This window comes from Nilaparvata lugens, chromosome 14 (genome assembly GCF_014356525.2).
Source record: "Nilaparvata lugens isolate BPH chromosome 14, ASM1435652v1, whole genome shotgun sequence".
Lineage (NCBI taxonomy): Eukaryota > Metazoa > Arthropoda > Insecta > Hemiptera > Delphacidae > Nilaparvata > Nilaparvata lugens.
The window spans coordinates 881961-909709 of NC_052517.1; the positions used below are offsets into that span (position 1 = coordinate 881961).

A 27749-nucleotide genomic window follows, 5' to 3' on the forward strand; every position below is an offset into this window, starting at 1 on the left:
CAACCACAATATGATACAGTATCGACACAATATGATACAGTATCATATCAATTTGATACACAACACCATAATTTGATACAAAACAGGATAGAGCTATCTGCTTTGTGGAATGATAGACAAGGATAGCAACACCAATGTTAATCAAACATTGCCATTATAACGTGGACCTCACTATAGCAATTAGTAATCGACAATATGATACAGTATCGACACAATATGACACAGTATCATGTCAACTTGATACACTACACCATAATTCGATACAAAACAGGATAGAGCTATCTGTTTTGTGGAATGATAGACAAGGATAGCAACACCAATGTTAATCAAACACTGCCATTATAACGTGGACCTCACTATAGCAATTAGTGTTCGACAATATGATACAGTATCGACACAATATGATACAGTATCATCTCAACTTGATACACAACACCATAATTTGATACATAACAGGATAGAGCTATCTGCTTTGTGGAATGATAGACAAGGATAGCAACACCAATGTTAATCAAATACTGCCATTATAACGTGGACCTCACTATAGCAATTAGTGTTCGACAATATGATACAGTATCGACACAATATGACACAGTATCATGTCAACTTGATACACAACACCATAATTTGATACATAACAGGATAGAGCTATCTGCTTTGTGGAATGATAGACAAGGATAGCAACACCAATGTTAATCAAATACTGCCATTATAACGTGGACCTCACTATAGCAATTAGTGTTCGACAATATGATACAGTATCGACACAATATGACACAGTATCATGTCAACTTGATACACAACACCATAATTTGATACATAACAGGATAGAGCTATCTGCTTTGTGGAATGATAGACAAGGATAGCAACACCAATGTTAATCAAACATTGCCATTATAACGTGGACCTCACTATAGCAATTAGTAATCGACAATATGATACAGTATCGACACAATATGACACAGTATCATGTCAACTTGATACACTACACCATAATTCGATACAAAACAGGATAGAGCTATCTGCTTTGTGGAGTGATAGACAAGGATAGCAACACCATGTCAATCAAATACTGTCATTATAACGTTGATCTCACTATAGGATTATATTTGAGAAGAACAATTATATAGGATTATATTCAACGAATCGAGATAAAATCACAGAATATTTAACAAAAACCAAACAATATTAATAAGAAGTGAATAATAGAAAGACAAATCGAAAAGAGAGAAGACTAGAATAAATTAAACATACAATTGGATATGGAAACAAAATCAAATATATCAAAACTAATTTAAACAAAATCAACATAATTTTACAAACGAATTCCGTTAAGGGAAATTTATATAAATATGATAATATAAACTGGAAACTTTCAGCATTGGGTGAATGATAAGCTATATTGCTACAGTGAGGTCCACGTTATAATGGCAGTGTTTGATTAACATTGGTGTTGCTATCCTTGTCTATCACTCCACAAAGCAGATAGCTCTATCCTGTTATGTATCAAATTATGGTGTTGTGAATCAAATTGATATGATACTGTATCATATTATGTCGATACTGTATCATATTCTGTCGATACTGTATCATATTGTCGAACACTATATTGCTATAGTGAGGTCTACGTTATAATGGCAGTGTTTGATTAGCGATGGTATTGCTATCCTTGTCTATCATTCCACAAAGCAGATAGCTCTATCCTGTTCTGTATCAAATTATGGTGTTGTGTATCAAGTTGAGATGATACTGTATCATATTGTCTAACAATAATTGCTATAGTGAGGTCCACGTTACAATGGCAGTGTTTGATTAGCGATGGTATTGCTATCCTTGTCTACCATTCAACAAAGCTGATAGCGCTATCCCTTTCTCGCTTTGCTCTGTTGTCAGATCGTCTTTTAACAATGTATAATTAATAATTAATTAAAATATTTCATCTTAATCATTGGGATTCATTACTTTTGATTAAAACTCATTCAATTGATTGAAATTTTTGAGAAATATAATTTCTTGCTCAATAAAATATAACTGATTATTGACCGAGCGAAGTGAGGTCTAAGATTCAAGTCGACGGTTTGGCATTTCTCTTAATGTTTAAATGTTGCGCATTTACGGCGAAACGCGGTAATTTTCATGAAATTTGACAGGTATGTTCCTTTTTAATTGCTCGTCGACGTTTATACAAGGTTTTTGGAAATTTTGCATCTCAAGGATAATATAAAATGAAAAAGGAGCCTCCATCATACGCCAATATTGGAGTAAAAATCAGACTATAGAATTATTCATTATAAATCAGCCGTCAATTGATTACACAAATTTGTGGAGAAGCCAGTCTATTGTTACTGTATTTGTATAAGGTCTATAGTTTCAATCAGGTACTTGAGGATGAGAATATTTCGTGAGGTCTACTGTTCACAGAACTACTAGTTTTAAACGAGAATGAACAGTTAATATTACATCAATAAACCTGTATCAACTACATCAAGTCATTGACAAGACAGAGGATCGGCAACGTTCTTCTGATATCTTTCAACACCGCCATTATAACGTGGACCTCACTATATAGTGATCAAATACAAACGATAATAATTTTAAAGGTTTGATAATTATAATGTAAATATTTATTGACTAGACTAATAAAGATAGAACTGTAATTAAATTAAGAGATAACTACTGAAGAAATTTATTAGACTACCAACAACATATAACTATTGTAAATAACAAGATAACCGGGTAATAGAGTCATAAAATAAATATAATTGATTTATCTCATATATCATCAAATACATTAAATTAAATATTGTTGTTTCAGTTACTAGTGTGAATAAGGCTCTTCATCGATTCTGTGAGCTTCTGTATGTAATATAAATTAATAAATATACAGTACAAGAATAAATACGAATAGAATCATCAAATAAATATGATTGATTTATCACATCATATACATTATCATATAGGCCTACAGTAAAGAATAGAATATTTATTGGAGGGCGTTCCCGAAAATCTTTATCCAATAATTTTGTGACTATAGTGATTTCCTATTATATTAAACGAGCAATTTCTGTATATATATATATATAATATATATATATATATATATATATATATATTTATTTATTTATTTGGTTATATGGGTATTTATGTTCAACGGATCTCGAAAACGGCTCCAACGATTTTCACGAAATTTGGAACAAAGTAGGTTTATGATATGAAGATTCGATTGCACTAGGTCTCAACCCTTGGATAACTCGCTGAAGGACATTGAAAGTATAAATACGTCTTTGGAAAAACAGCTGGAAATTTTGTCGTACCGTAATGGAAGAGAGTGAACGAGTGCATGTGTGTGGGATCATCCAGCTGATCTCACGAGAAGAAAAATTCAGCAAGAGAAACTTATTTTCGTCTATTTCTCTTTTTTTTAGAAAACATGTTTACTTCAGAAAGTCCAAAACAGTAACTAGATACTTTCAGTGATACATAGTATATTAACAAAATATTGTAGCAAACATTCTAAATTGTAGTATATCATTCTAAATCGAATTCATAGTAAATCTATTATTTTGTAATTAATGATGTGTTTGTTTTTACTTTCCTTGCCCTATTACCATAGGTAAGGAAAGTATTGCTTTCCAAAAAAAATTAAGGTACCCCAAGTTTTCAATACGTTTCAAGGCCCCCTGAGTCCAAAAACATGATTTTTGGGTGTTGGTCTGTGTGTGTGTGTGTTGTGTGTGTATGTGTGTATGTCTGTGAACACGATAACTCCATTCCTAATTAACCGATTGACTTGAAATTTTAAACTTAAGGTCCTTATACCATGAGGATCCGACAATAAGAAATTCAATTCAAGATGGCGGAAAAAATGGCGGATAATTACTAAAAAACCATGTTTTTCACGCTTTTCTCAAAAACGGCTCTAACGATTTTCTTCAAATTTATACCATGGATAGCTATTTATAAGCCCTATCAACTGGCATGAGTCTCATTTCTGGGGAAAATTTCAGGAGCTCCGTAATATTGTTGAGAAAAATGGAGGATAATGACTAAAAAACCATGTTTTTCACGGTTTTCTCGAAAACGGCTTTGACGATTTTCTTTAAATTTATACCATGAATAGCTATTTATAAGCCCTATCAACTGGCATGAGTTTAATTACTGAGAAAATTTCAGAAGCTCCGTAATATCCTTGAGAAAAATGGCGGATAATGACTAAAAAACAATGTTTTTCACTGTTTTCTCGAAAACGGCTCCAACGATTTTGATCAAATTTATACCAAAAATAGTCATTAATAAGTTCTATCAACTGCCACGAGTCCCATATCTGTAAAAATTTCAGGAGCTCCGCCCCATCAGTGCAGTGTGATTTTAGATTCCCAATTATCAGGCTTCAGATAAAATTTGAACAAAAGAATTTAGATGGAAAAGATTGAGCATGGAAAAGATTGAGCATGAAAATCTCTACAATAATTGTTCAGTGACATTTTCACCTGAAATTGGAAATAAGTTCGAAATTCGAGAAAATGTGTTTATTCAATAATGCAAACTGTTGGCAACTGTTGATTCTATTAAATCATTCACTATGAAGAGATAGCAGACCTCGTGTGTCTCCAGCGTTATTGTCCTGTCACCAGCTGGCAGATCTTTGAATAGTACACTTGAGATGCGCGTGAACACTAGCGTCAGGTGATCAATTTCCATAACGGCAAGGAAAGTTGTGTGAGTGCGCCACACCAGATTTTTTGAAGTGTGAATAAATTGTTATTTTGATGAGTGATAGTAGCTTATCCTAGATTTTGATTTGGACTGTAGTATAAATTTGAAAAGGGACAGTTTTGGGCATAAGCCTGTTGTGCCTCCTCATATAACTGTAAAAATAATTGTACGACAGAGAAAATGAATAAATAAATATAAACTATAAATTCAATCTTTCGTTACAAATTTTCTATGCTTTTACACTCCAGAGCAAAGCTCGGTACCCCGATATTAATAGATGATTATTAAAAAGCATCAACAATTTATCAGATGTACTCACTTCGTTCGGTCAATAATAGCACGACATTATTTGCAATTTTCTGTTTCCACCGCCTTCTAGTCATCTCTGGATATCTGATATTTATAATTTTAAATACTGCCATTATAGTCCAGTCAATATAGACATGAAAAATCTGGTGTGGCGCACTCACACAACTCTCCTTGCCGTTATGAAAATTGATCACCTGACGCTAGTGTTTCCGCGCATCTCAAGTCTACTATTCAAAGATTTGAGCCAGCTGGTGACAGGGCAATAACGCTGGAGACACACATGAGGTCTGCTATCTCTTCATAGTGAATGATTCAATAGAATCAACAAGAATTTGCAATTGAATAATCACATTTTCTCGAATTTAAAGCTTAATTTCAATTTTAGGTGAAAATGATACTGAACATTAATTGTAGAGATTTCATGCTCAATCTTTCCCACTGAATTTTTTTGTTTAAATTGTATCTTAAGCCTGATAATTGAGAATCTGAAATCAAACTTTGCATAGATGGGGCGGAGCTCCTGAAATTTTTACAGATATGGGACTTGTGGCAGTTGATAGAGCTTATCGATGACTATTTCAGGTATAACTTTAATCAAAATCGTTGGAGCCGTTTTAGAGAAAATCGCGAAAAACCCTGTTTTTGACAACATTTTCGCCATTCTTGAATCACATTTGATCGAAATTGTTCGTGTCGGATCCTTATAGTGAAAGGACCTTAAGTTCCAAATTTCAAGTCATTCCGTTAATTGGGAGATGAGATATCGTGTACACAGACGCACATACACTCATACACACACACACACACACACACACACACACACACACACACACTCACACACATACAGACCAAACCCAAAAACCACTTTTTCGTACTCAGGGGACCTTAAAACGTATAGAGATTTAGAAATTGGGGTACCTTAATTTTTTTCGGAAAGCAATACTTTCCTTACCTATGGTAATAGGGCAAGGAAAGTAATAAAATCAATAGATATAATTGATTTTCTAATATACATTATCATATAGGCCTACAGTAAAGAATATAATATTTATTGGAGGGCGTTCCTGAAAATGTATTTATCCAATAATTTTGTGACTATAGTGAGTGATATAATAAATTATTATTAACAAGCATCAACAATTAATCAGATGTACAGGGATGACTTGAATCCCGCTGCCATCTACTATAGGAGGTGGTGGTAACAGAGAATCGGCAACTCTGTAGTCCTATCTTTTCAATTGACTATATAACATGAGTCTAACTATATTCCAATAATACATAATAGTACCATTATCAAGGTTTTTTGTTTCTCTATACCGTTAGGTTGGTGTAACTGCATCAGGCTCTATGACGTCACGTCCTCTTAATTAATGATCCCCCCTCCCAATCATATGATTGTTCATTTCTAAAAACATAGTTAATGCAATAGAATGAGAAGATAGCGTACAAAGGTCATCTATTCTAAATTTCAAATTGAGTCATCGACAAAGTTGATTTATCTCTCCTCTCTCTCTTCACACAACTCTCTCTCTCTTTCTCTCTTTTTATGATATTTTTTCTCTCTGTCTCTTACATATCATGTCATAGTATTGCAACTGGTACTTTTAATAATTCTAGTTAGTAATTATTGAGTCATTGACAATATTTTCCCGTTCACTATATCTGCTCTTTCTCTCTCAATCACTCTCTCTCTCTCTTACACACACACACTCTCTCACTCTCTCTCTTCTTTTGGTAGAGAGTTAGTGGAAAGAATATGTTGAATATTGTTTCCGAAGAATGGACATTGATATGTCCAAAGCTCCGCCAATTTATGTACATGCATAACAATATTATCTATTTTATCTATAGTTGTTATTCTAATTGCTGTTTTTCATATCTTATACAGCTCAATAATTATTTTCTTAATTTATATTTTAATTCATCTATAATTTTGCTGTATTGAAAGCTATTGTATATAAGTGTATAAGCCAGTGTATATATTGTAATCTACATAAATAAAGTACTCAAATCAATCAATCAATCAATCTCTCTGTATTATTTCACTCAGTCTCCCACATTACCACCTATCATTGACCGAGCGAAGTGAGGTCCAAGATTCAAGTCGACGGTTTGGCATTTCTCTTAATGTTTATAAGTTGCGCATTTACGGGGAAACGCGGTAATAGATTTTCATGAAATTTGACAGGTATGTTCCTTTTTTAATTGCGCGTCGATGTATATACAAGGTTTTTGGAAATTTTGCATTTCAAGGATAATATAAAAGGAAAATGGGCCTCCTTCATACGCCAATATTATGGTAAAAATCGGACTATATAATTATTCATCATAAATCAGCTGACAAGTGATTACACAGATGTGTGGAGAAGCCAGTCTATTGCTGTATTTCCATAAGGTATATAGTTTCAATCAGGTACTTGTGGATGAGAATACTGCATGAGGTCTACTGTTCACAGAGCTACTAGTAGTCCACTGGGCAGCTGAGTTATGATGAATTATTCAAAAGTCTGATTTTTACGGTAATATTGGCGTTCAAAGGAGACTCCTTTTCCTTTTGTATTATCCTTAAAATGCAAAATTTCCAAAAACCTTGTATATACGTCGACGCGCAATTAAAAAACGAACAACCTGTCAAATTCAGAGAGAATAGAATAGAATAGTCTATTCTATTCTCTCTGGTCAAATTTCATGAAAATCTATTACTGCTTTTCGCCGTAAATGCGCAACATATATAGACATTAAAACATTAAGAGAAATGCCAAACCGTCGACTTGAATCTTAGACCTCACTTCGCTCGGTCAATTATATATTATCATAGTATTGCAAATGGAATTTTTAATAATTCTAAGTAATAATTGAGTCATTGACAATATTTTTTATTTTCCCGTTCACTATATCTGCTCTCTCTCTCTGTCTTTGAGTATTATTTCTCTCAGTCTCCCACCTATCATAGTATTGCAATTGAAATAGTTGATAAAAATGATGGAGTCGTTCACATTATTATTTTTCTCGTTCTTTATATCCGTTCTTTCTCTCTCTCATACTCTCTCTCTCTCACACACACTCACTGAATCTCTCTCTCACTATCATTCTCTTTTTCTCTCACATACGATAGCATATTGTAATCAGTGAAGTTTTATGAATGAAGCAGCTCCTAAAATAGCCCATTAACTAAAATCCCAATTTACCGTGATTCCACCATAGCGAGGTCCACGTTACAATGGCAGTAGAGAAAGATATCAGAACAGCGTTTCCGATACTCTGCCTTGCCATTGCCTTCTACAGAGGATAGCTGATACCGGTTTATCAGATGTAATATCAACTGTTCATTATTGTTTTAAATAATCAGTTATGTTTTATTTGCCGACATAATATATTTTTCTAAGATTAAAGATACACTAAAACCTTGATAAAAAAGGCCTATAACCATCCTTGGTGAATTAAGAATCTATATGCAAAATGTGAAGTTAATGAGTTGAGTAGTTGAGACGTGATGATGCGTCATTGGTGAATTTCCTATCCCCTACCTGTATAAGCCAGTTCTTTCCTTTATTATAGTATAGATTATTATAATTTATTAAATCAATCATTTTCTATTCACTTTTCAATGATTAAATTTTAAATTTTCCTAATTATTGAGATTGAATATTTTGTCAATCTATTATATTTGAACATTGTTCAAAAGTGATCTGGCAACTTTGCGGTGCTAGAAAAGGATAGTACTATCTGCTTTGTCGAATGTTAGACAAGGATAGCAACACCAATGTTAATCAAATACTGCCATTAGAAGTGTGGACCTCACTATAGTAATTAGTGTTCGACAATATGATACAGTATCATCTCAACTTGATACACAACACCAAAATTTGATACAAAACAGGATAGAGCTATCTGCTTTGTCAGATGATAGACAAAGATAGCAACACCAATGTTAATCAAATACTGCCATTATAAGTGTGGACCTCTCTATAGCAATTAGTGTTCGACAATATGATACAGTATCATCTCAACTTGATACACAACACCATAATTTGATACAAAACAGGATAGAGCTATCTGCTTTGTGGAATGATAGACAAGGATAGCAACACTAATGTTAATCAAATACTGCCATTATAACGTGGAGTGGAGCTGACTATAGTTTGAAGCTGCTCGTCAGATATCAACCGTTTACTAGAAACAAAATCTACAAAGATAACACGAATATACAAACATTGGGGTTATTGGAAATTGGATTGAATAGAGGTAATTAATTTTGAATTAAAATAAATAGTAGTTCTGTGAACAGTAGACCTCACGCAGTATTCTCATCCACAAGTACCTGATTAAAACTATAGACCTTATGGACATACAGCAATAGACTGGCTTCTCCACACATCTGTGTAATCACTTGTCAGCTGATTTATGATGAATAATTCTCTAGTATGATTTTCACTCTAATATTGGCGTATGAAGGAGGCTCCTTTTTTCCTTTTATTTATCCTTGAAATGCAAAATTTCCAAAAACCTTGTATATACGTCGACGCGCAATTAAAAAAGGAACATACCTGTCAAATTTCAAGAAAATCTATTACCGCGTTTCGCCGTGAATGCGCAACATATAAATTTAAACATTAAGAGAAATGCCGACCGTCGACTTGATCTTAGCTGCGTACACATATTCGCGCTTCCACCCGCACCGAGCACGCTCCTCCCTCGTACCGCCCTCGCACCACCATCGAACCACAGTCGCGTCGCCCATCATGCACCCATCATGAACGTTACGGAAGATGTTAGATGTTCTCGCGTTCCCCGGTCGAACCACTGTTGCTCCCCGGTCGATCATCAATCGCTCTGCTGGAGTGACGTTCGGTTGCGGAGCAGAGCCAAAGTCTGAACGCACCTTCAGACCTCACTTCGTTCGGTCAACAAAGATGACACGAATATACAAACATTGGAGCTATTAGAAATTTGATGTAATAATGTTAATTAATTTTGAATTAAAATGAAATAATTTGATTATTTATTAATTAGAATAAATAAATGAATTACCTGATCACAGATGAGTCCCCACTTCTTTTCGTCGTCATATTGTTTCAGCAGTTTTGCCTTGTCAGGTGGAAGATCCATGGAAGCCTGAAACATACAAAAAATGGAAAAATTAGACATAAAAATTAGAAATAAACAAGTCCAGAATAAAAGAAAATTATAGGAGTTTTAGAGAAAGGATACCATAAAAAGGAACAAACGTCAAAATAAATAAAGCCAGTATTAGATGAAAAAGATATGACCCCTGGTGGACCAAGTTTGGGGTGGATGGATGCAGTTGCCGGAGAAGCAAGAGTTGTTGGGGTCACCAATTGAAGGCGTGCTGCCATGAATAGAGTACAATGGAGGCAAATGATAGAGGAGGCCAAGGAGTACTATAGAAAACGGAGGAGTACTATAGGAGTACTATATAGAAAACGTACACAACGAAATTTGAAAATTTGAATCCAAAAAATCCAGAATTGAAGAGAAAGACAATGGTGAGGTCCACGTTATAATGGCAGTGGAGAAATATAGGAGCGAAGCGTTACCGATAAGCCTTGCCACTGCCTTCTATAGAGGATAGCTGATTCATGTAACATCAACTGTTCATTCTTGTTTAAAATAATCAATCATATTCTATTCGTCAAGAAATAGTTATTTGTGCAACTAGTGCGCAAAGTGACAGTTTGCTGCACCGAAAGAAAAGTTTACGCCCGAGCCGTAGGCGAGGGCGGAATGGTTTGTTGAGTGCAGCAGAGGAACTTTGCGCACCTATTTCACATTAAGTTTTTCGTACAGTTACCATTGAATATGAAAAGTGGGTGATTATGGGTAAAATTGCCTGAAATCGATCAAATGTAAATCTGTGTAATTTTATTATTAATAAATAAAATAGAATGTAGTATGTGTGTTTGAATGGTGGGGCGGCTGTGTGCTGTCAACTGCTGTCATCCACTGTTGTCCACCCCATTAAGATTCTTATAACGTGCACCAGTCACTGTTACCAACTTAATTTTTATTTTGCTGCACTGGTGCTCCATATAACCTACTAACTATTTTGCGTTGCCATGTTACAAATCTGGAGTGCAGGAAAAATTTTTCCCGCACTAGAGCGGAAAAGAGATTTTTTGCGTTCTGTAATCAGTGCAGCAATGGCCACTTTTCAACGTAACTGTAGGAAAATATATTTTCCAATTATTTAACAATATATTTTCAAGATTGAGATTATTATGTTGATTGATTATATGTCTACATTGTTGAAAAACGATCTGGAAATTTTGCGGAGGTAGAATAGGATAGCGCTATCTGCTTTGTGGAATGATAGACAAGGATAGCAACAACAATGTAAAACAAATACTGCTATTATAACGTGGACCTCACTATAGCAATAATTAGTGTTCGACATATCGACAATTTCAGTATTACCACAATATGATACAACACCAATACAATATGATATATTATCATCTCAACTTGATACACAACACCATAGTTTGATACAAAACAGGATAAAGCTATCTGCTTTGTCGAATAATAGACAAGGATAGATAAAACCCAAATACAGCTGACAGGAAATTGGAAATTCTAGGATAAATAAAAATTCAAGAAAAAGAAAGAGACAAGAGATATTGATGGAAAGAGTATGTAATGACAAATAGTAGACTATAGAGTACTCTATAATTATTATGGTGAGATTGCATGCATCAAGATAATCGTGAATCGATATAAAACAATCCAGAGACAAAAGCCAATCGAAAAAAAACAAAGAAAAATCTATCAAAGTGGTTGATGAACTGTAACACACGAAATTGTGTCTTCTTCTTCTTCCACTTCTTCTTTTTCATCTCATCATCCTTATTCTCATCTCACCCTCTTCCAGTTCTTCTCCTTCTTCTTCCTCGTCTTCTTTCTTCATTTTCTGTCCCACCACACCTTCTGATCCTTTTCGCGGTTTTGCTATTACAGTTATTTTTCCATTGTGTGCTCAAATCCTCTTCTTATCGTCAATCTATATTATAATTCTTCTTTTTCCTCATCAACTTCTTCTCCTGCCTTCTTCTTCTTCTTTTCCTCCTTCTCCTCTTCTCCTACACCTTCTTCTTTTCCTCCTTCTCCACTGTTCCTTCTTCTTCCTCTTCTTCTTCTACCTTTTTCCTTCTGCGTTCTTCTTTATATCCGGGTTGTTGCCTTGACTTCAACACTCTACTATAACACCCTACAGCCCCTATTTCTCTTACCTCTCCCACACACCCTCATTCATTCACTCTCTCTTTGAGAGAGAGTATATAATTATCAATAATATAGTATATGAGATCTTATCTTATCTCTCTTCCCCCACACAACAACTCATTCTTTCCACCTCTCTCTCTCATCTCTCTCTCTCTCTCGTCATCTCTCTCTCTCTCTCTCTCTCTCTCTCTTTCTCTTTCTTTTTCTCTGAGATGTAAGTCTTCGAATATATTTTTCTTCCAATATTAGACGGTTTTTTTCTTCCAATATCAGTTTTGATAACCGGCGGTTTGTGGGCCGATTAGTGTAGATACAACACAGTATTATATTATCCCAATTCAATTCGCATTTCATCCAAATATCAACCAATTTCTTAAAAATACCAACCAAATATTCTACACTCCATATTTCGTGAATTTCATTTAATAGAGAGCTATATTGCCAGTTATTGTGAATTAGTGAGTACAAGCCGGCATATTAATTGGGATAAGAATAGATAAATCTAATTTAATTAAAAATTTATCACTGCGGTACGATAATGTATTACATTGATTGATTGATTGAGTACTTTATTTATGTAGATTACAATATATATGGCTTATACACTGATATACAATAGCTTACAATACAGCAAAATTATAGATGAATTTACATAATATAGACTAAGAAAATAATTATTGAACTGTATATGATATGAAAAAGCAGTTTGTAATATAATAACTCTAGATAATAATCATATTGTTATGCATCTACATAAATTGGCGGAGCTTTGGACATATCAATGTCCATTCTTCGGAAAGAATATTAAAAATATCCTTCCCACTAACTCTCTACCAAATCCTACCTATCAGAGACTACAAGAGTTGCATTAATGTCATAACATGAGGATAATTCAACGTATCAGCTGCAGAATCATTTGACGTAATGGAGATAAGGATATGCATTATGATTGTACTTAGAACAAGGAAATTAGAACAAATATATCGTATCCTCCAAAGGAATTAATGTAAACGGGAATCCCAATGTACCTAAGGTATCCTTGTCTATCATTCCACAAAGCAGACAGCTCTATCCTGTTTTGTGTCAAGTTGAGATGATACTGTATCATATTGTGTTGATACTGTATCATAATGTCGAACACTAATTTGCTGTAGTGAGGTTAACGTTATAAAGTAAGCACTTAATCAACATTGGTGTTCCTATCCTTGTCTATTATTCCACAAAGCAGATAGTGCTATCCTTTTCTAACACTGCACTGTTGCCAAATTGTTTGTAGACTTGAAGAAATACATTTTTTGGACTCAAAATAGTGTGTGAATTAAGTTATCATTTTTACATAACCTCTAGACTGTGTATGCCTAATTAAGGTTTGAAGCAGTTTTGGGCGAATGCCTGTTGTTTTTACCTGCATTGTATCTATTGTCTATGAATAAATAAAATGAAATATAATGAAAAAGCAGAAGTATGAAGAGAATCAACAAACAAGAAATGAATAGTTGACCCTATACCTGGTGCCACCTAGTGGCAGATTTGAAAACTAGTCATTCGGAGAGGAGTGTCCACCAATCAGGTTCTAGTAGGAAGAGCTTAGAGGCGTGGCTATCAGTACTGGCTTGCGATTGGCCAGTCGTTCAAACACGTAAACTACGATGGAAATTGAAAATGGTGGTTGGAGTTCTTGTTTAAAATAAACAATCATATTTTACTCATCAAAAAAATATTTTTTTCAATGATTGGATACTACATTTTCATAATTGAGATTACATATATTGTCAATACATTATAACTCTACATTGTTGAAAAGCGATATGGGGGACGTTGCAGAGCTATAAAAGGATAGAGTTATCTGCTTTGTGGAATGATAGACAACGATAGCAACACCAATGTTAATCGAATACTGTAGTGCCATTATAATGGGTATCTCACTACATAAATAATTGTTCGACAATATGATACAGTATCAACACAATATGGTAGATTATCACCACAATATGATACAGTATCATCCCAACTTGATACACAACACCATAATTTGATACAGAACAGGATAGACCTATCAGCTTTGTGGAATGATAGACAAGGATAGCAACACCAATGTTGATCAAATACTGCCACTATAACGTGGACCTGACTATAGCAAAAAGCATGGAATTGACAAGGAAATCGTTGCCTGTGACCGTGAGAGCATTAAGCTCTGTTAAAACTATGAATCATAATTTTGTGGTTAGGTATGAGAGACTATTACAACAGTATAAAAAGAGCAGAAGTGTAGGCACACGATGAAATAATAAAGATCCTAATCTAGTTCAAGGACTCACTATTCTATTCTACAAGCTTCTTCTTCTTCTTCTTCTTCATCTTCTTCTGAGCGAGTTCTCCAGTCCCAACACAGTATCAACAAAATATGATACAGTATCATCTCAACTTTATACACAACACCATAATTTGATACAAAACAGGATATAGCTATCTGCTCTTTGGAATGATAGACAAGGATAGCAACACCAATGTAGATCAAATACTGCCATTATAACGTGGACCTCACTATAGCAATTTGTGATCGACAATATGAAACACTATTAACACAATATGATACAGTATCATCTCAATTTGATACACAACACCATAATTTGATACAAAACAGGATAGAGCTATCTGCTTTGTAGAAAGATAGACATGGATAGCAACACCAATGTTAATCAAATACTGCCATGATAACGTGGACCTCACTATAGCAATTAGTGTTCTACAATATGATACAGTATCATCTCAACTTGATACACAACACCATAATTTGATACAGAACAGGATAGAGCTATCTGCTTTGTGGAATGATAGACAAGGATGGCAAAATATTTGTGGTTATTGAGACGAGGCCGAATTAGAACAACAACCTTCAAGGATGCAGCCGACTATCAAGAACAATGCAAAGATGAAGATGATGATGATGAAGAAGAAGAAGAAGACAGGAGGAGGAGGAGGAGAAGGAGAAGAAGGAGAAGAAGAAAATGAAAGAGAAGAAGCTGAAAGGATCCCTTTATCAGAGTGCATTGCAGTGCAGTGTTGCCACATTGAACAGAGATCAGCCAGCATAACTTGTAAACAACATAGTGCACCATAGCATAGCCGCCTACAGTTCACACATTTCTCTTCAATCAGTCACCATTGCTAATCCAATAACACTAACAATCCCCATGCAAATAATACTGACAAATAGTAAGTTTGAAGTAGATCTCGCTATAGACTATAGCAGCATAGGACTTTAACTATACATATTTCTATATTCCTATATATATTGTATTCCTATCTTCTTATGCTATCTTTTCTCTATACCTATATAGTTATTAGGTTGAGTGCATAGCTTCTCATATTGCTAGGACAGATTGTAAAAGGGGATACAGCTGTTTACTATAGTGACGTCCACGTTATTAGTAGTTCTGTGAACAGTAGACCTCACGCAGTATTCTCATCCACAAGTACCTGATTGAAACTACAGACCTTATGGAAATACAGCAATAGACTGGCTTCTCCACACATCTGTGTAATCACTTGTCAGCTGATTTATGATGAATAATTCTATAGTCTGATTTTTACGTTCTTTGCCCTATTAACATAGGTAAGGAAAGTATTGCTTTCCGAAAAAAATTAAGATACCCCAATTTCCAAATTTCTATACGTTTCAAGGTCCCCTGAGTCAGAATTAGTGGTTTTTGGATATGTGTCTGTATGTGTGTGTTGTGTGTGTGTGTGTGTGTGTGTGTGTGTGTGTGTGTGTGGTGTGTGTGTGTTGTGTGTACACGATATCGTCTCCAAATTAATGGAATGACTTGAAATTTGGAACTTAATGTCTTACACTAACGGATCCGACACGAACTGTCTTACACGAACAATTTCGATCAAATGCAATTGAAGATGGCGGATAAAATCGTGAAAATGTTGTCAAAAACAGGGTTTTTCACGATTTTCTCGAATACGGCTCCAACGATTTTAATCAAATTTATACCTAAAATAGTCATTGATAAGCTCTATCAACTGCCACAAGTCCCATATCTGTAAAAATTTCAGGAGCTCTGCCCCATCTATGCAAAGTTTGATTTTAGATTCCCAATTTAGATACAATTTAATCAAAAAATTCCAAGTGGAAAAGATTGAGCATGAAAATCTCTTCCATTAATGTTCAGTAACATTTTCACCTAAAATTGAAAATGAGCTCGAAATTTGAGAAAATAAGATTATTAAATTGCAAACTGTTGTCAACTGTTGATTCTATTAAATCATTCACTATGAAGAGATAGCACACTTCTTATTGCCCTGTCACCAGCTGGCTTGGATCTTTGAATAGTAGACTTGAGATGCGCGGGAACACTAGCATCAGGTGATAAATTTTCATAACGGCAAGGAAAGTTATGTGAGTGCGCCACACCAGATTTTTCCTCTAATATTGGCGTATGAAGGAGGCTCCTTTTTCCTTTTATATTATCCTTGAAATACAAAATTTCCAAAAACCTTGTATATACGTCGACGCGCATTTAAAAAAGGAACATACCTGTCAAATTTCATGAATATCCATTACCGCGTTTCGCCGTAAATGCGCAACATTTAAACATTCAAACATTTAAACATTAAGAGAAATGCCAAACCGTCGACTTGAATCTTAGACCTCACTTCGCTCGGTCAATAATGGCAGCATTTGATTAGCAATGGTATTGCTATCCTTGTCTATTATTCCACAAAGCGGATAGTGCTATCTCTATCTTGCTTTGCTCTATTGCTAGATCGTCTTTTAACAATGTAGAGATAATAATTAATTAACAAAATATTTCATCTTAATCATGAAATTATTGAAAAATATAATTTCTTGCATAGTAAAAAATTTGATTATTTTAAACGGGAATGAACAGTTGGTATTACATCAATAAACCTGTATCAGCTACCATCTATAGAAGGCATTGACAAGACAGAGGATCGGCAACGTTGTTCTCCTATCTTTCTCCACTGCCATTATAACTAAAGTAAAATCGTATGGCTTTTGATGGTGGGGAGTCCCTTGCGGGAGGGTTCCACCGCCTGAATATATAATTTAAGCCGTCAATGGGCCTTACGACTGTCATACTTCAGCCGGGACCGACAGTTTAACGTGCCCATCCGATAACAAGGGGCCATTATAACTAATGCTCACAAACAAGTTTGTAATGGATCTCGCTATAGACTATACTATGTCTATCAATCTATGTCTATGTCAGTCAATATAGACATGAAAAATCTGGTGTGGCGCACTCACACAACTTTCCTTGCCGTTATGAAAATTTATCACCTGATGCTAGTGTTCCCGCGCATCTCAAGTCTACTATTCAAATATTTGAGCCAGCTGGTGACAGGGCAATAACGATGGAGACCCACATGAGGTCTGCTATCTCTTCATAGTGAATGATTTAATAGAATCAACATTAATTTGCAATTGAATAATCACATTTTCTCGAATTTAAAGCTTATTTTCAATTTTAGGTGAAAATGTTACTGAACATTAATTGTAGAGATTTTCATGCTCATTCTATTCCATTTTTTTCGTTTCAATTGTATCTGAAGCCTGATAATTGGGAATCTATCAGCATTGATGGGGCAGAGCTCCTGAAATTTTTACAGATATGGGACTTGTGGCAGTTGATAAGAGCTTATCGATGACTATTTCAGGTATAACTTTAATCAAAATCATTGGAGCCGTTCTCGAGAAAATCACGAAAAACCCTGTTTTTGACAACATTTTCGCCATTTTAGCCGCCATCTTGAATCACATTTGATCGAAATTGTTCGTGTCGGATCCTTATATTGTAAGGACCTTACGTTCCAAATTGCAAGTCATTCCGTTGATTGGGAGATGAGATATCGTGTACACAGACGCACATACACTCATAAGGTGCGTACAGACTTTCATTCCGCTCCGCAACCGAACGTCACTCCAGCAGAGCGATTGATGATCGACCGGCGAGCAACAATGGTTCGACCGGGGAACGCGAGAAGATCTAACATCTTCCGTAACGTTCATGATCGGTGCGAGTAGAGAGCGGAGGCGGAGCGATTGCTGTGCGATGGTGGTACGTGGGCGGTACGAGGGAGGAGCGTGCTCGGTGCGGGTTGGAAGCACGAGTATGTGTACGCAGCTATACACACACACACACACACACACACAAACAGACCAACACCCAAAAACCACTTTTTTGGACCCAGGGGACCTTGAAACGTATAGAAATTTAGAAATTGGGGTACCTTAATTTTTTCGGAAAGCAATACTTTCCTTACCTATGGTAATAGGGCAAGGAAAGTAAAAAGGGTGTGCTTGCAATATGTAGTTCAACGACTCAATGCTCTAGTCATCAGTAGGAACTAGCTACGCTTGTTCAAAAAAGATCGGTATACCGGTTAAAAAAAATGTGTTGAGAATTTGAAGTTGATTGATGAAAGCAATCCAAAGTAATCGTCGAACACACAGCAAACCTTCAAACGGTCAGCCACTCAAGGCTCAGTAGTAATCAGTGAGAACTCGCTTTGCTCGTTCAATAATGTTGAAAATATAGCTGACTATTGAATTAATTCTGCAAAGTATGAGGTGGAGAATTTATTGGTTTAGTCATCAGTGGGAACTCGCTACGCTAGTTCAGAAAGGACGGAGTTATATATCTGCTATAAGAGTGTAGTATGCATGATGCATATCGACAACCCGGATACGAAAACGCATAAAAAGTAAGGAAGCAAAAAAGGAAGCAATAAAACACTAGAGATAGAGGATGAGTCATGCAAACAAGAAGGAGAAAAATAGTAGAAAAGAAAGAGGAGGATGTGGAGAAGGAGAAGAACGGTGAGGGTTGGAAAAGTAGGAGTAGGAGAAGGATATTAAGGAGGAGGAGGAGGATGAGGAGGAGGAGAGGAGGAGAAAAGAGAATGTGCAGGAGGAAAAGGGAAAGGAGGAAGAGGAAGAGGAAGATGTAGAGAAGGAGGAGGAAGAGGAGAAGGTCGAGGAGGGAGTGGAGGAGGAGGATATGGAGGAATAGGAGGAGAAGAAAGATATGTAGGAAGAGGAATAAGAAGAGGAAGAGAAGGATGAAGTGAAGGAGGAAAAGGATGATGTGGATGATGTGAAGGAGAAGGAGGAGGAGAAAGAGGAGAAGGTCGAGGAGGGAGTGGAGGAGAAGGAGGATATGGAGGATGAGGAGAAAGATATGGAGGAAGAGGAATAAGGAGAGGAAGAGAAGGATGAAGTGAAGGAGGAAAAGGATGATGTGGATGATGTGAAGGAGAAGGAGGAGGAGAAAGAGGAGAAGGTCGAGGAGGGAGTGGAGGAGAAGGAGGATATGGAGGATGAGGAGAAAGATATGGAGGAAGAGGAATAAGGAGAGGAAGAGAAGGATGAAGTGAAGGAGGAAAAGGATGATGTGGATGATGTGAAGGAGAAGGAGGAGAAAGAGGAGATGGTCGAGGAGGGAGTGGAGGAGAAGGAGGATATGGAGGAGGAGGAGGAGGAGGAGAAAGATATGGAGGATGAGGAATAAGGAGAGGATGAGAAGGATGAAGTGGAGGAGAAGAAGGATATGCAGGAGGACGAGAAGGAGGAGAAAGATATGGAGGAAGAGGAATACGGAGAGGAAGAGAAGGATGAAGTGGAGGAGAAAAAGGATATGCAGGAGGACGAGAAGATGGAGAAAGAGATGGAGGGAGAGGAATAAGGAGAGGAAGAGAAGGATGAAGTGGAGGAGAAAAAGGATATGCAGGAGGACGAGAAGATGGAGAAAGAGATGGAGGGAGAGGAATAAGGAGAGGAAGAGAAGGATGAAGTGGAGGAGAAGAAGGATATGGAGGAGGACTAGAAGGAAGAGAAAGATATGGAGGAGGAAGAGAAGGAGAAAGATGAGGACGAGGAGAAGAAGCATGTGGAGGAGGTAGATGAGAGTGAGGAGAATGAGAAAAAGGAGATTGTAGAAGGAAAAATGCAACAAAAACTGATCAGAGAGAAAATATGAAATTTATGTGTGAGAGAGAGTGAAAGAGAGAGTGATAGAAGAAGAAAACATGAAACTATATTTATATAGATTTGAAAGGAAAATAGAATTGGAGTGTGCGTTTGTGTGATACAGAATGGAGCAGTGTGAAAGAGAGAGGGTGTGAGAGATAACAAAAGAAGGAATGACGTCATTGCCAAACAATCACAAAAATAGACCAAATGTGGTGTTAGACTATCAGCTCTGAGCCCCCAGCAGACTGCAACTGAAGCAAAAGAAAAATAAGAGGGAGAAGAAGATGAAGAAGAGGGAGAAGAAGATGAAAGATGAGAAGAGGAAGATATAGAACGAGGAAGAAGAAGAAAAATAGGAGGGAGAAGATGAAGGAAGAGAAGAGGTATAGAGGAAAAGAGATTGATTGATTGAGTACTTTATTAATGTAGATTACAATATACACTGGCTTATACACTTATATACAATAGCTTACAATACAGCAAAATTATAGATGAATTTACATAATATAGACTAAGAAAATAATTATTGAACTGTATATGATATGAAAAAGCAATTTGTAATATAATAACTATAGATATTATATTGTTATGCATGTACATAAATTGGCGGAGCTTTGGACATATCAATGCCCATTCTTCGGAAACAATATTAAAAATATCCTCCCCACTAACTCTCTACCAAAGAGGGAGAAGATGAAGAAGAGGGAGAAGAAGATGAAAGATGAGAAGAGGAAGATATAGAACGAGAAAGAAGAAGAGAAATAAGAGGGAGAAGATGAAGGAAGAAAAGAGGTATAGAGGAAGGAAGATATAGAACAAAAAAAAGAGGAAGAAGTAGATGAAGAAGAAGAAGATTCTGATTATGACAATTAAGAAGAACAAGAGAAGAAGTAGATGATGATGATGTTGAGGAGAAGTAGAAGAAGAAAAAATCTAAAGAAGAGGATGGAATGGTGGAAAAGGTAGTAATAGGAGAACAGAAGGAAAAGAAGAAGAAGAAGAGAAAATAAGAGGTGTGAAAAAAGCGTTGAGAACTAAAAAAGGCAGTAAATATGACGTCACCCAACCTAGAATACAGTTATCACAAAAATAGACCAAATGTGGTTGAGCTGATTCCCCTTTGTTTAAATACTGAATATCACTACACAACAAGAGAGAATATTAACCAAAACCAAGAATGGAGCTACAATCTGTTACAATATAGCCACTATGTGATAGTTTATTGTTGTATATATTTTTGTTACTAATGGTTCTTAGGAATTCAAGATAAACTGAGCCTATTTTTTGATTATCATTCAACCAATTAGTTATCTCTCGTCCAACTCAATTCTAGAATTTGGAAGCCATTTTCTGAAAGAAGACAGCCACTGCGACCATTATACTGGACCAAATCGCGATTTGTAATGGTGCGTACAGATATACGCGCCGCGAACATGAGCAATTCACTTTTATCAGCTGACTATATCTGTATTTTTACAGAACCGGTAAGATACAGACATGAGAAGCTTAGCATCAGCTGATTAAAAGTGAATTGCTCATTTTCGCGGCGTGTAAATCTGTACGCACCTTAACAAAACAGAGGTGGCCACGTTTAATAGGAAACGAAAATCCAAAGTTAAATGCTGTGAACCACCAGCTATTGTAAGGTCTACGTTATCCTATTATATTAGGGGAGCAATTTCTGTAAATTATAAATCTGGTTATTTTTATATCTGGTTATTTATGTTTTACGGATCTCGAAAACGGCTCTAACGATATTCATGAAATTTGGAACTAGTAGGTTTATGATTCGATTGCACTAGGTCTCATTCTTTGGAAAACTCGCTGAACGACATTAAAAGTATAATTCATCCTTGGAAAACAGATGATAATTTCGTCGTCTCTCGATAACAGAAGATGCGTGTGCCTTTGTGAGAGAGACACAGAATTATTTCCAGCTGTGTAATCATAAATCAATCAGCGAGAAATTTTATCTAGCTAGACAATTTAATCGATTTGATTAACACAATCTGATTTGTTGACATGACATGATAATCCTCCTAAACTAAGGTAAGTTATATCATAATTTTCAAATTTGATCATTATTTGACAATTTCAAGTGATTAGTGAGTGTTATTTTGTTATTTAATTTGGTTTGTATATAATAAAAATTATAATTGACCGAGCGAAGTGAGGTCTAAGATTCAAGTCGACGGTTTGGCATTTCTCTTAATGTTTAAATGTTTGAATGTTTAAATGTTTATATGTTGCGCATTTACGGCGAAACGCGGTAATAGATTTTCATGAAATTTGACAGGTATGTTCCTTTTTTTATTGCGCGTCGACGTATATACAAGGTTTCTGGAAATTTTGCATTTCAAGGATATGATATAAAGGAAAAAGGAGCCTCCTTCATACGCCAATATTAGAGTAAACATCAGATCATAGAATTATTCATCATAAATCAGCTGACAAGTGATTACACAGATGTGTGGAGAAGCCAGTCTATTGCTGTATTTCCATAAGGTCTATAGTTTCAATCAGGTACTTGTGGATGAGAATACTGCGTGAGGTCTACTGTTCACAAAACTACTAGTTTTTTTGTTTTCAAATGTTTGAACAGAAAATTGAACCTGAATTCAAGTGTATGGAACATAAACTACTTTCTGGACTTTTTATCTATATATATAAAAGCGGAATGGCACTCACTCACTGATTGACTGACTGACTGAATGACTCACTCACTCGCATAACTAAAAATCTACCGGACCAAAAACGTTCAAATTTGGTAGGTATGTTCAGTTGGCCCTTTAGAGGCGCACTAAGAAATCTTTTGGCAATATTTTAACTCTAAGGGTTGTTTTTAAGGGTTTAAAGTTCGTCTTTTAGCATGTATATTCTTCTTCTCCCAATATCTTAATTATAATTGAAATTTCCATATCATATGTTACTATAGAACTATAATCTAGATAGAGTACCTCTTCGAAACAGTTGTAAACTGCCAACTAAATTAATAATTTTGTCAGGTTGGCATTAAGTTGAGTTGACTTTGTTAGGTTGGCACCAAGTTGAAGATCTAAATGCATTTATCGCGGAAAAATTGATTGGGCACTGCTACTTCAATCCTGGGAATATTATATTACCAGCCGTCAGGCTCGCTTCGCTCGCCATATCCGTTTAGCCAGACGTTTAGTCTGGACCTCCGACTGGATTGTCCTAACATATGGTAAAAATGTCGCCTGCTGATCTCATTCTTGGACGATCCAGTCGGGGGTCCAGGGGGCGGAGCCCCCTGGCTAGACGGATATGGCGAGCGAAGCGAGCCTGACGGCTAGTAGTGTATAAATCAAAATTCGGGAAAGAAACAGTTTTGGGCTGTGCTGTTAGTCCTTCCCCAATCATTTTAAAGAATTGTGTTCGGTTTATCAAAAGTCAATAAATAAATAACGAGCGAAGCTCGGTGCCCCGATATTAGTATTCAATTAAGAAATAATATCAATTAAGAAATTATATCAACTCTTCCCATTCAACTCATGTTCACAGTTTCTTCTTCTTCTTCTTCTTCTTCTTCTTCTTCTTCTTCTTCTTCTCTTCTCTTCTTCTTCTTCTTCTTCTCATTTGGCATTGCAACCCAGAGCGGATCACAGCCTCCCTCACAGTTCACAGTTTTAAGTAGCCTAAATTTATTCCATGCCATAATTACCATGTATGTAGTGAGGTCCACGTTATAATGGCAGTGGAGGAAGATAGGAGAACAGCGTTGCCGATTCTCTGCCTTGACACTCCCTTCTATTGAGGAAAGCTGATACGGGTATATCTGATGTGATATTAACTGTTCATTCTCGTTCAATACAATCACTTACATTTTATACGTCAAGAGAGTAATATATATTTTCCAATACTTGAATAATGAATTTTCATAATTTAGATTGAATATTTTAATTAATTTAATTTCCACATTGTTAAAAAACGATCTGGAACGTTGCGGACTATAAAAAGATAGCGCCATCTGCTATGTCGAATAATAGACAAGGATAGCAACACCAATGTTAATCAAATACTACCATTATAACGTGGACCTCACTATAGCAATTAGTGTTCGACAATATGATACAGTATCATCTCAGCTTGATACACAACACCATAATTTGATACAGAACAGGATAGCGCTATCTGCTTTGTGGAATGATAGACAAGGATAGCAACACCAATGTTAATCAAATACTGCCATTATAACGTGGACCTCACTATAGAAGCAATTAGTGTTCGAAAATATGATACAGTATCATCTCAGCTTGATACACAGCACCATAATTTGATATAGAACAGGATAGCGTTATCTGCTTTGTGGAATGATAGACAAGGATAGCAACACCAATGTTAATCAAATACTACCATTATAACGTGGACCTCACTATAGCAATTAGTGTTCGAATATGATACAGTATCATCTCAGCTTGATACACACCACCATAATTTGATACAGAACAGGATAGCGCTATTTGCTTTGTCGAATGATAGACAAGGATAGCAACACCAATGTTAAGGAAAGCTGACAGTTTAATTAACTGTCTCTTTAATTAACTTTCAGCATGTATATTCAGATAACAATTGTATAGGAAGACGTAGAATCGTGCTTTCTAACAAAGAAAATTGGCTATTAAAAGTTAGCCTTAATATGATATCATACAAAACGCATAGATAAGTCATCAGTATGATAACGAATCTATAGTGACATCCATGTTATAAAGTGAGCACCTGATTAAAATTGGTGTGGCTATCCTTGTCTGTCACTCGACAAAGAAATAGCTCTATCCTTTTCTACCTTCGCACTATTGCCAAATTGTTTGTATGCAATGAAAAAAGATAATTTTAAAGATTACCAGAGGATTTAAACCAAATTAGAGAAATGTATTATTAAGTCAAGTCTTGGAGAGAAAAATATTTTATCAAGAAATGTAGGCTAATTGATCATTATTAAAAGGAATCAACAATATTAATAGCCATAAGATATTATGGGATGACTTGAATCACAGTCATCTTCTATAGAAGGCGGTGGAATTATGAAACTTGACAACTCTGTCGTCCTATAATTTTAACTCACTTTATATAACGTTTATCGTTTAACTCTGTAGTCCTATAATTTTAACTCACTATATATACGTTTATCTAACTATAAGTGTAAACATAACCTATTTTTGGATTTTTCTATCTAAATGTGAAAAAAATACAGTTTTTGCCTGTTGTTCCTTTTTCATTCATTTATGATTCAGAATGATATTGTATTTATCAATTGTTTAAATGATAAATATGATAATAGTCTATAAGACTTAAGAGACGTATTGACTGTTAATATCGTTATAGGGATAGAAGTGGTTTTAGAATTTTCCTTTCTCTCTAGACGGGAGGAGTATATTTCGGTGCCTAGATACGGTACTGCAGTAGTTGAAATTTCTCCTTTATAAGGACTTCTTCAGGAGTTATTCACTATAAAAAGTGCTATTGTATAACTCAACAGTAATTGATTGACAAATAGAATTGGCAGCGACTCTAGAATTACATCAGTATTCACCTACTTTGGCTGCAGTTTCGTAATACCAGTTTATTGGTTATGTTCGTACGGCAGATGTGCAAAAAAGTTGGTATTTCGGGTGGAAAAAATATCACAAATTTAGGAAAAAACTTGAAAAACTCACCAGAACTTTAGTAAACCTCCTTTCGAGTTCAGTTTGCTCGGGCATTGGAAGTTTTGAGCGAATACTGCATCGAATTGTGTTCGCCCTGGGCAAATCCACAGGCGGCGGGTCAACATTTTTACAACTTTGAGAACCTCCCATCGTCAGCCGAAAATTGGCACGCACTGACGGTGTTAAATTAACAGAAATTCGTAAAAATTATCGATCATCTAAAACTTTTGAGCACTTTGTTTCGCAGGACTCAACAGGTAGGGTGGATAATGTTGAGCTAACACAACTTTTTTGTAAACACATTATTCAGGAATTCGCGAGATTTTACCAACACTTTACGCGAACTGAACACTGAGGGAATGTTGAAAGACACTAGAACTATCCATATTTTATAAATTGGGGAAATATATTATACTGAAGACTAAAACTATTAGATTTCAAGGCACAATGAAGTCTGAACACACAGAGCTCGAACACGAAACTGCTGATTGCTGAACTGAAGCAATGGCTACTGAATTACAATTACAATGCTATAGAAAACAAGAAGGCAGTGGCAAGGCTGCCAAACGAATCTATAGTGACATCCATGTTATAAAGTGAGCACCTGATTAAAATTGGTGTGGCTATCCTTGTCTGTCACTCGACAAAGAAGATAGCTCTATCCTTTTCTACCTTCGCACTATTGCCAAATTGTTTGTATGCAATGAAAGAATTTTAAATGATTACCAGAGGATTTAAACCAAATTAGAGAAATGTATTATTAAGTCAAGTCTTGGAGAGAAAAATATTTTATCAAGAAATGTAGGCTAATTGATCATTATTAAAAGGAATCAACAATATTAATAGCCATAAGATATTATGGGATGACTTGAATCACAGTCATCTTCTATAGAAGGCGGTGGAATTATGAAACTTGACAACTCTGTCGTCCTATAATTTTAACTCACTTTATATAACGTTTATCGTTTAACTCTGTAGTCCTATAATTTTAACTCACTATATATAACGTTTATCTAACTATAAGTGTAAACATAACCTATTTTTGGACAATTTCTATCTAAATTTTGAAAAAAATACAGTTTTGGCCTGTTGTTCCTTTTTCATTCATTTATGATTCAGAATGATATTGTATTTATCAATGTTTAAATGAATAAATATGATAATAGTCTATAAGACTTAAGAGACGTATTGACTGTTAATATCGTTATAGGGATAGAAGTGGTATTTAGAATTTTCCTTTCTCTCTAGGACGGGAGGAGTATATTTCGGTGCCTAGATACGGTACTGCAGTAGTTGAAATTTCTCCTTTATAAGGACTTCTTCAGGAGTTATTCACTATAAAAAGTGCTATTGTATAACTCAACAGTAATTGATTGACAAATAGAATTGGCAGCGACTCTAGAATTACATCAGTATTCACCTACTTTGGCTGCAGTTTCGTAATACCAGTTTATTGGTTATGTTCGTACGGCAGATGTGCAAAAAAGTTGGTATTTCGGGTGGAAAAAATATCACAAATTTAGGAAAAAACTTGAAAAACTCACCAAAACTTTAGTAAACCTCCTTTCGAGTTCAGTTTGCTCGGGCATTGGAAGTTTTGAGCGAATACTGCATCGAATTGTGTTCGCCCTGGGCAAATCCACAGGCGGCGGGTCAACATTTTTACAACTTTGAGAACCTCCCATCGTCAGCCGAAAATTGACACGCACTGACGGTGTTAAATTAACAGAAATTCGTAAAAATTATCGATCATCTAAAACTTTTGAGCACTTTGTTTCGCAGGACTCAACAGGTAGGGTGGATAATGTTGAGCT

At 35.6% G+C, this 27749-nt stretch overlaps 1 protein-coding gene across 1 annotated transcript in view; it reads right to left on the minus strand.

Moving 5' to 3' along the window:
• The window catches only part of LOC120354253 (formin-like protein), a 47103-nt gene extending 20680 nt beyond the window's left edge, over window positions 1–26423 (minus strand). The window contains exons 1-2 of the mRNA XM_039441127.1: window positions 25945–26423; window positions 10057–10140 (exon numbers count right to left, since the gene is read on the minus strand). Of these exons, the coding sequence (XP_039297061.1) occupies window positions 10057–10140; window positions 25945–26085 (225 nt within the window). The 5' untranslated portion in view covers window positions 26086–26423. The remainder of the gene's footprint in view (window positions 1–10056; window positions 10141–25944) is intronic.
• Window positions 26424–27749: the final 1326 nt, after the last annotated feature.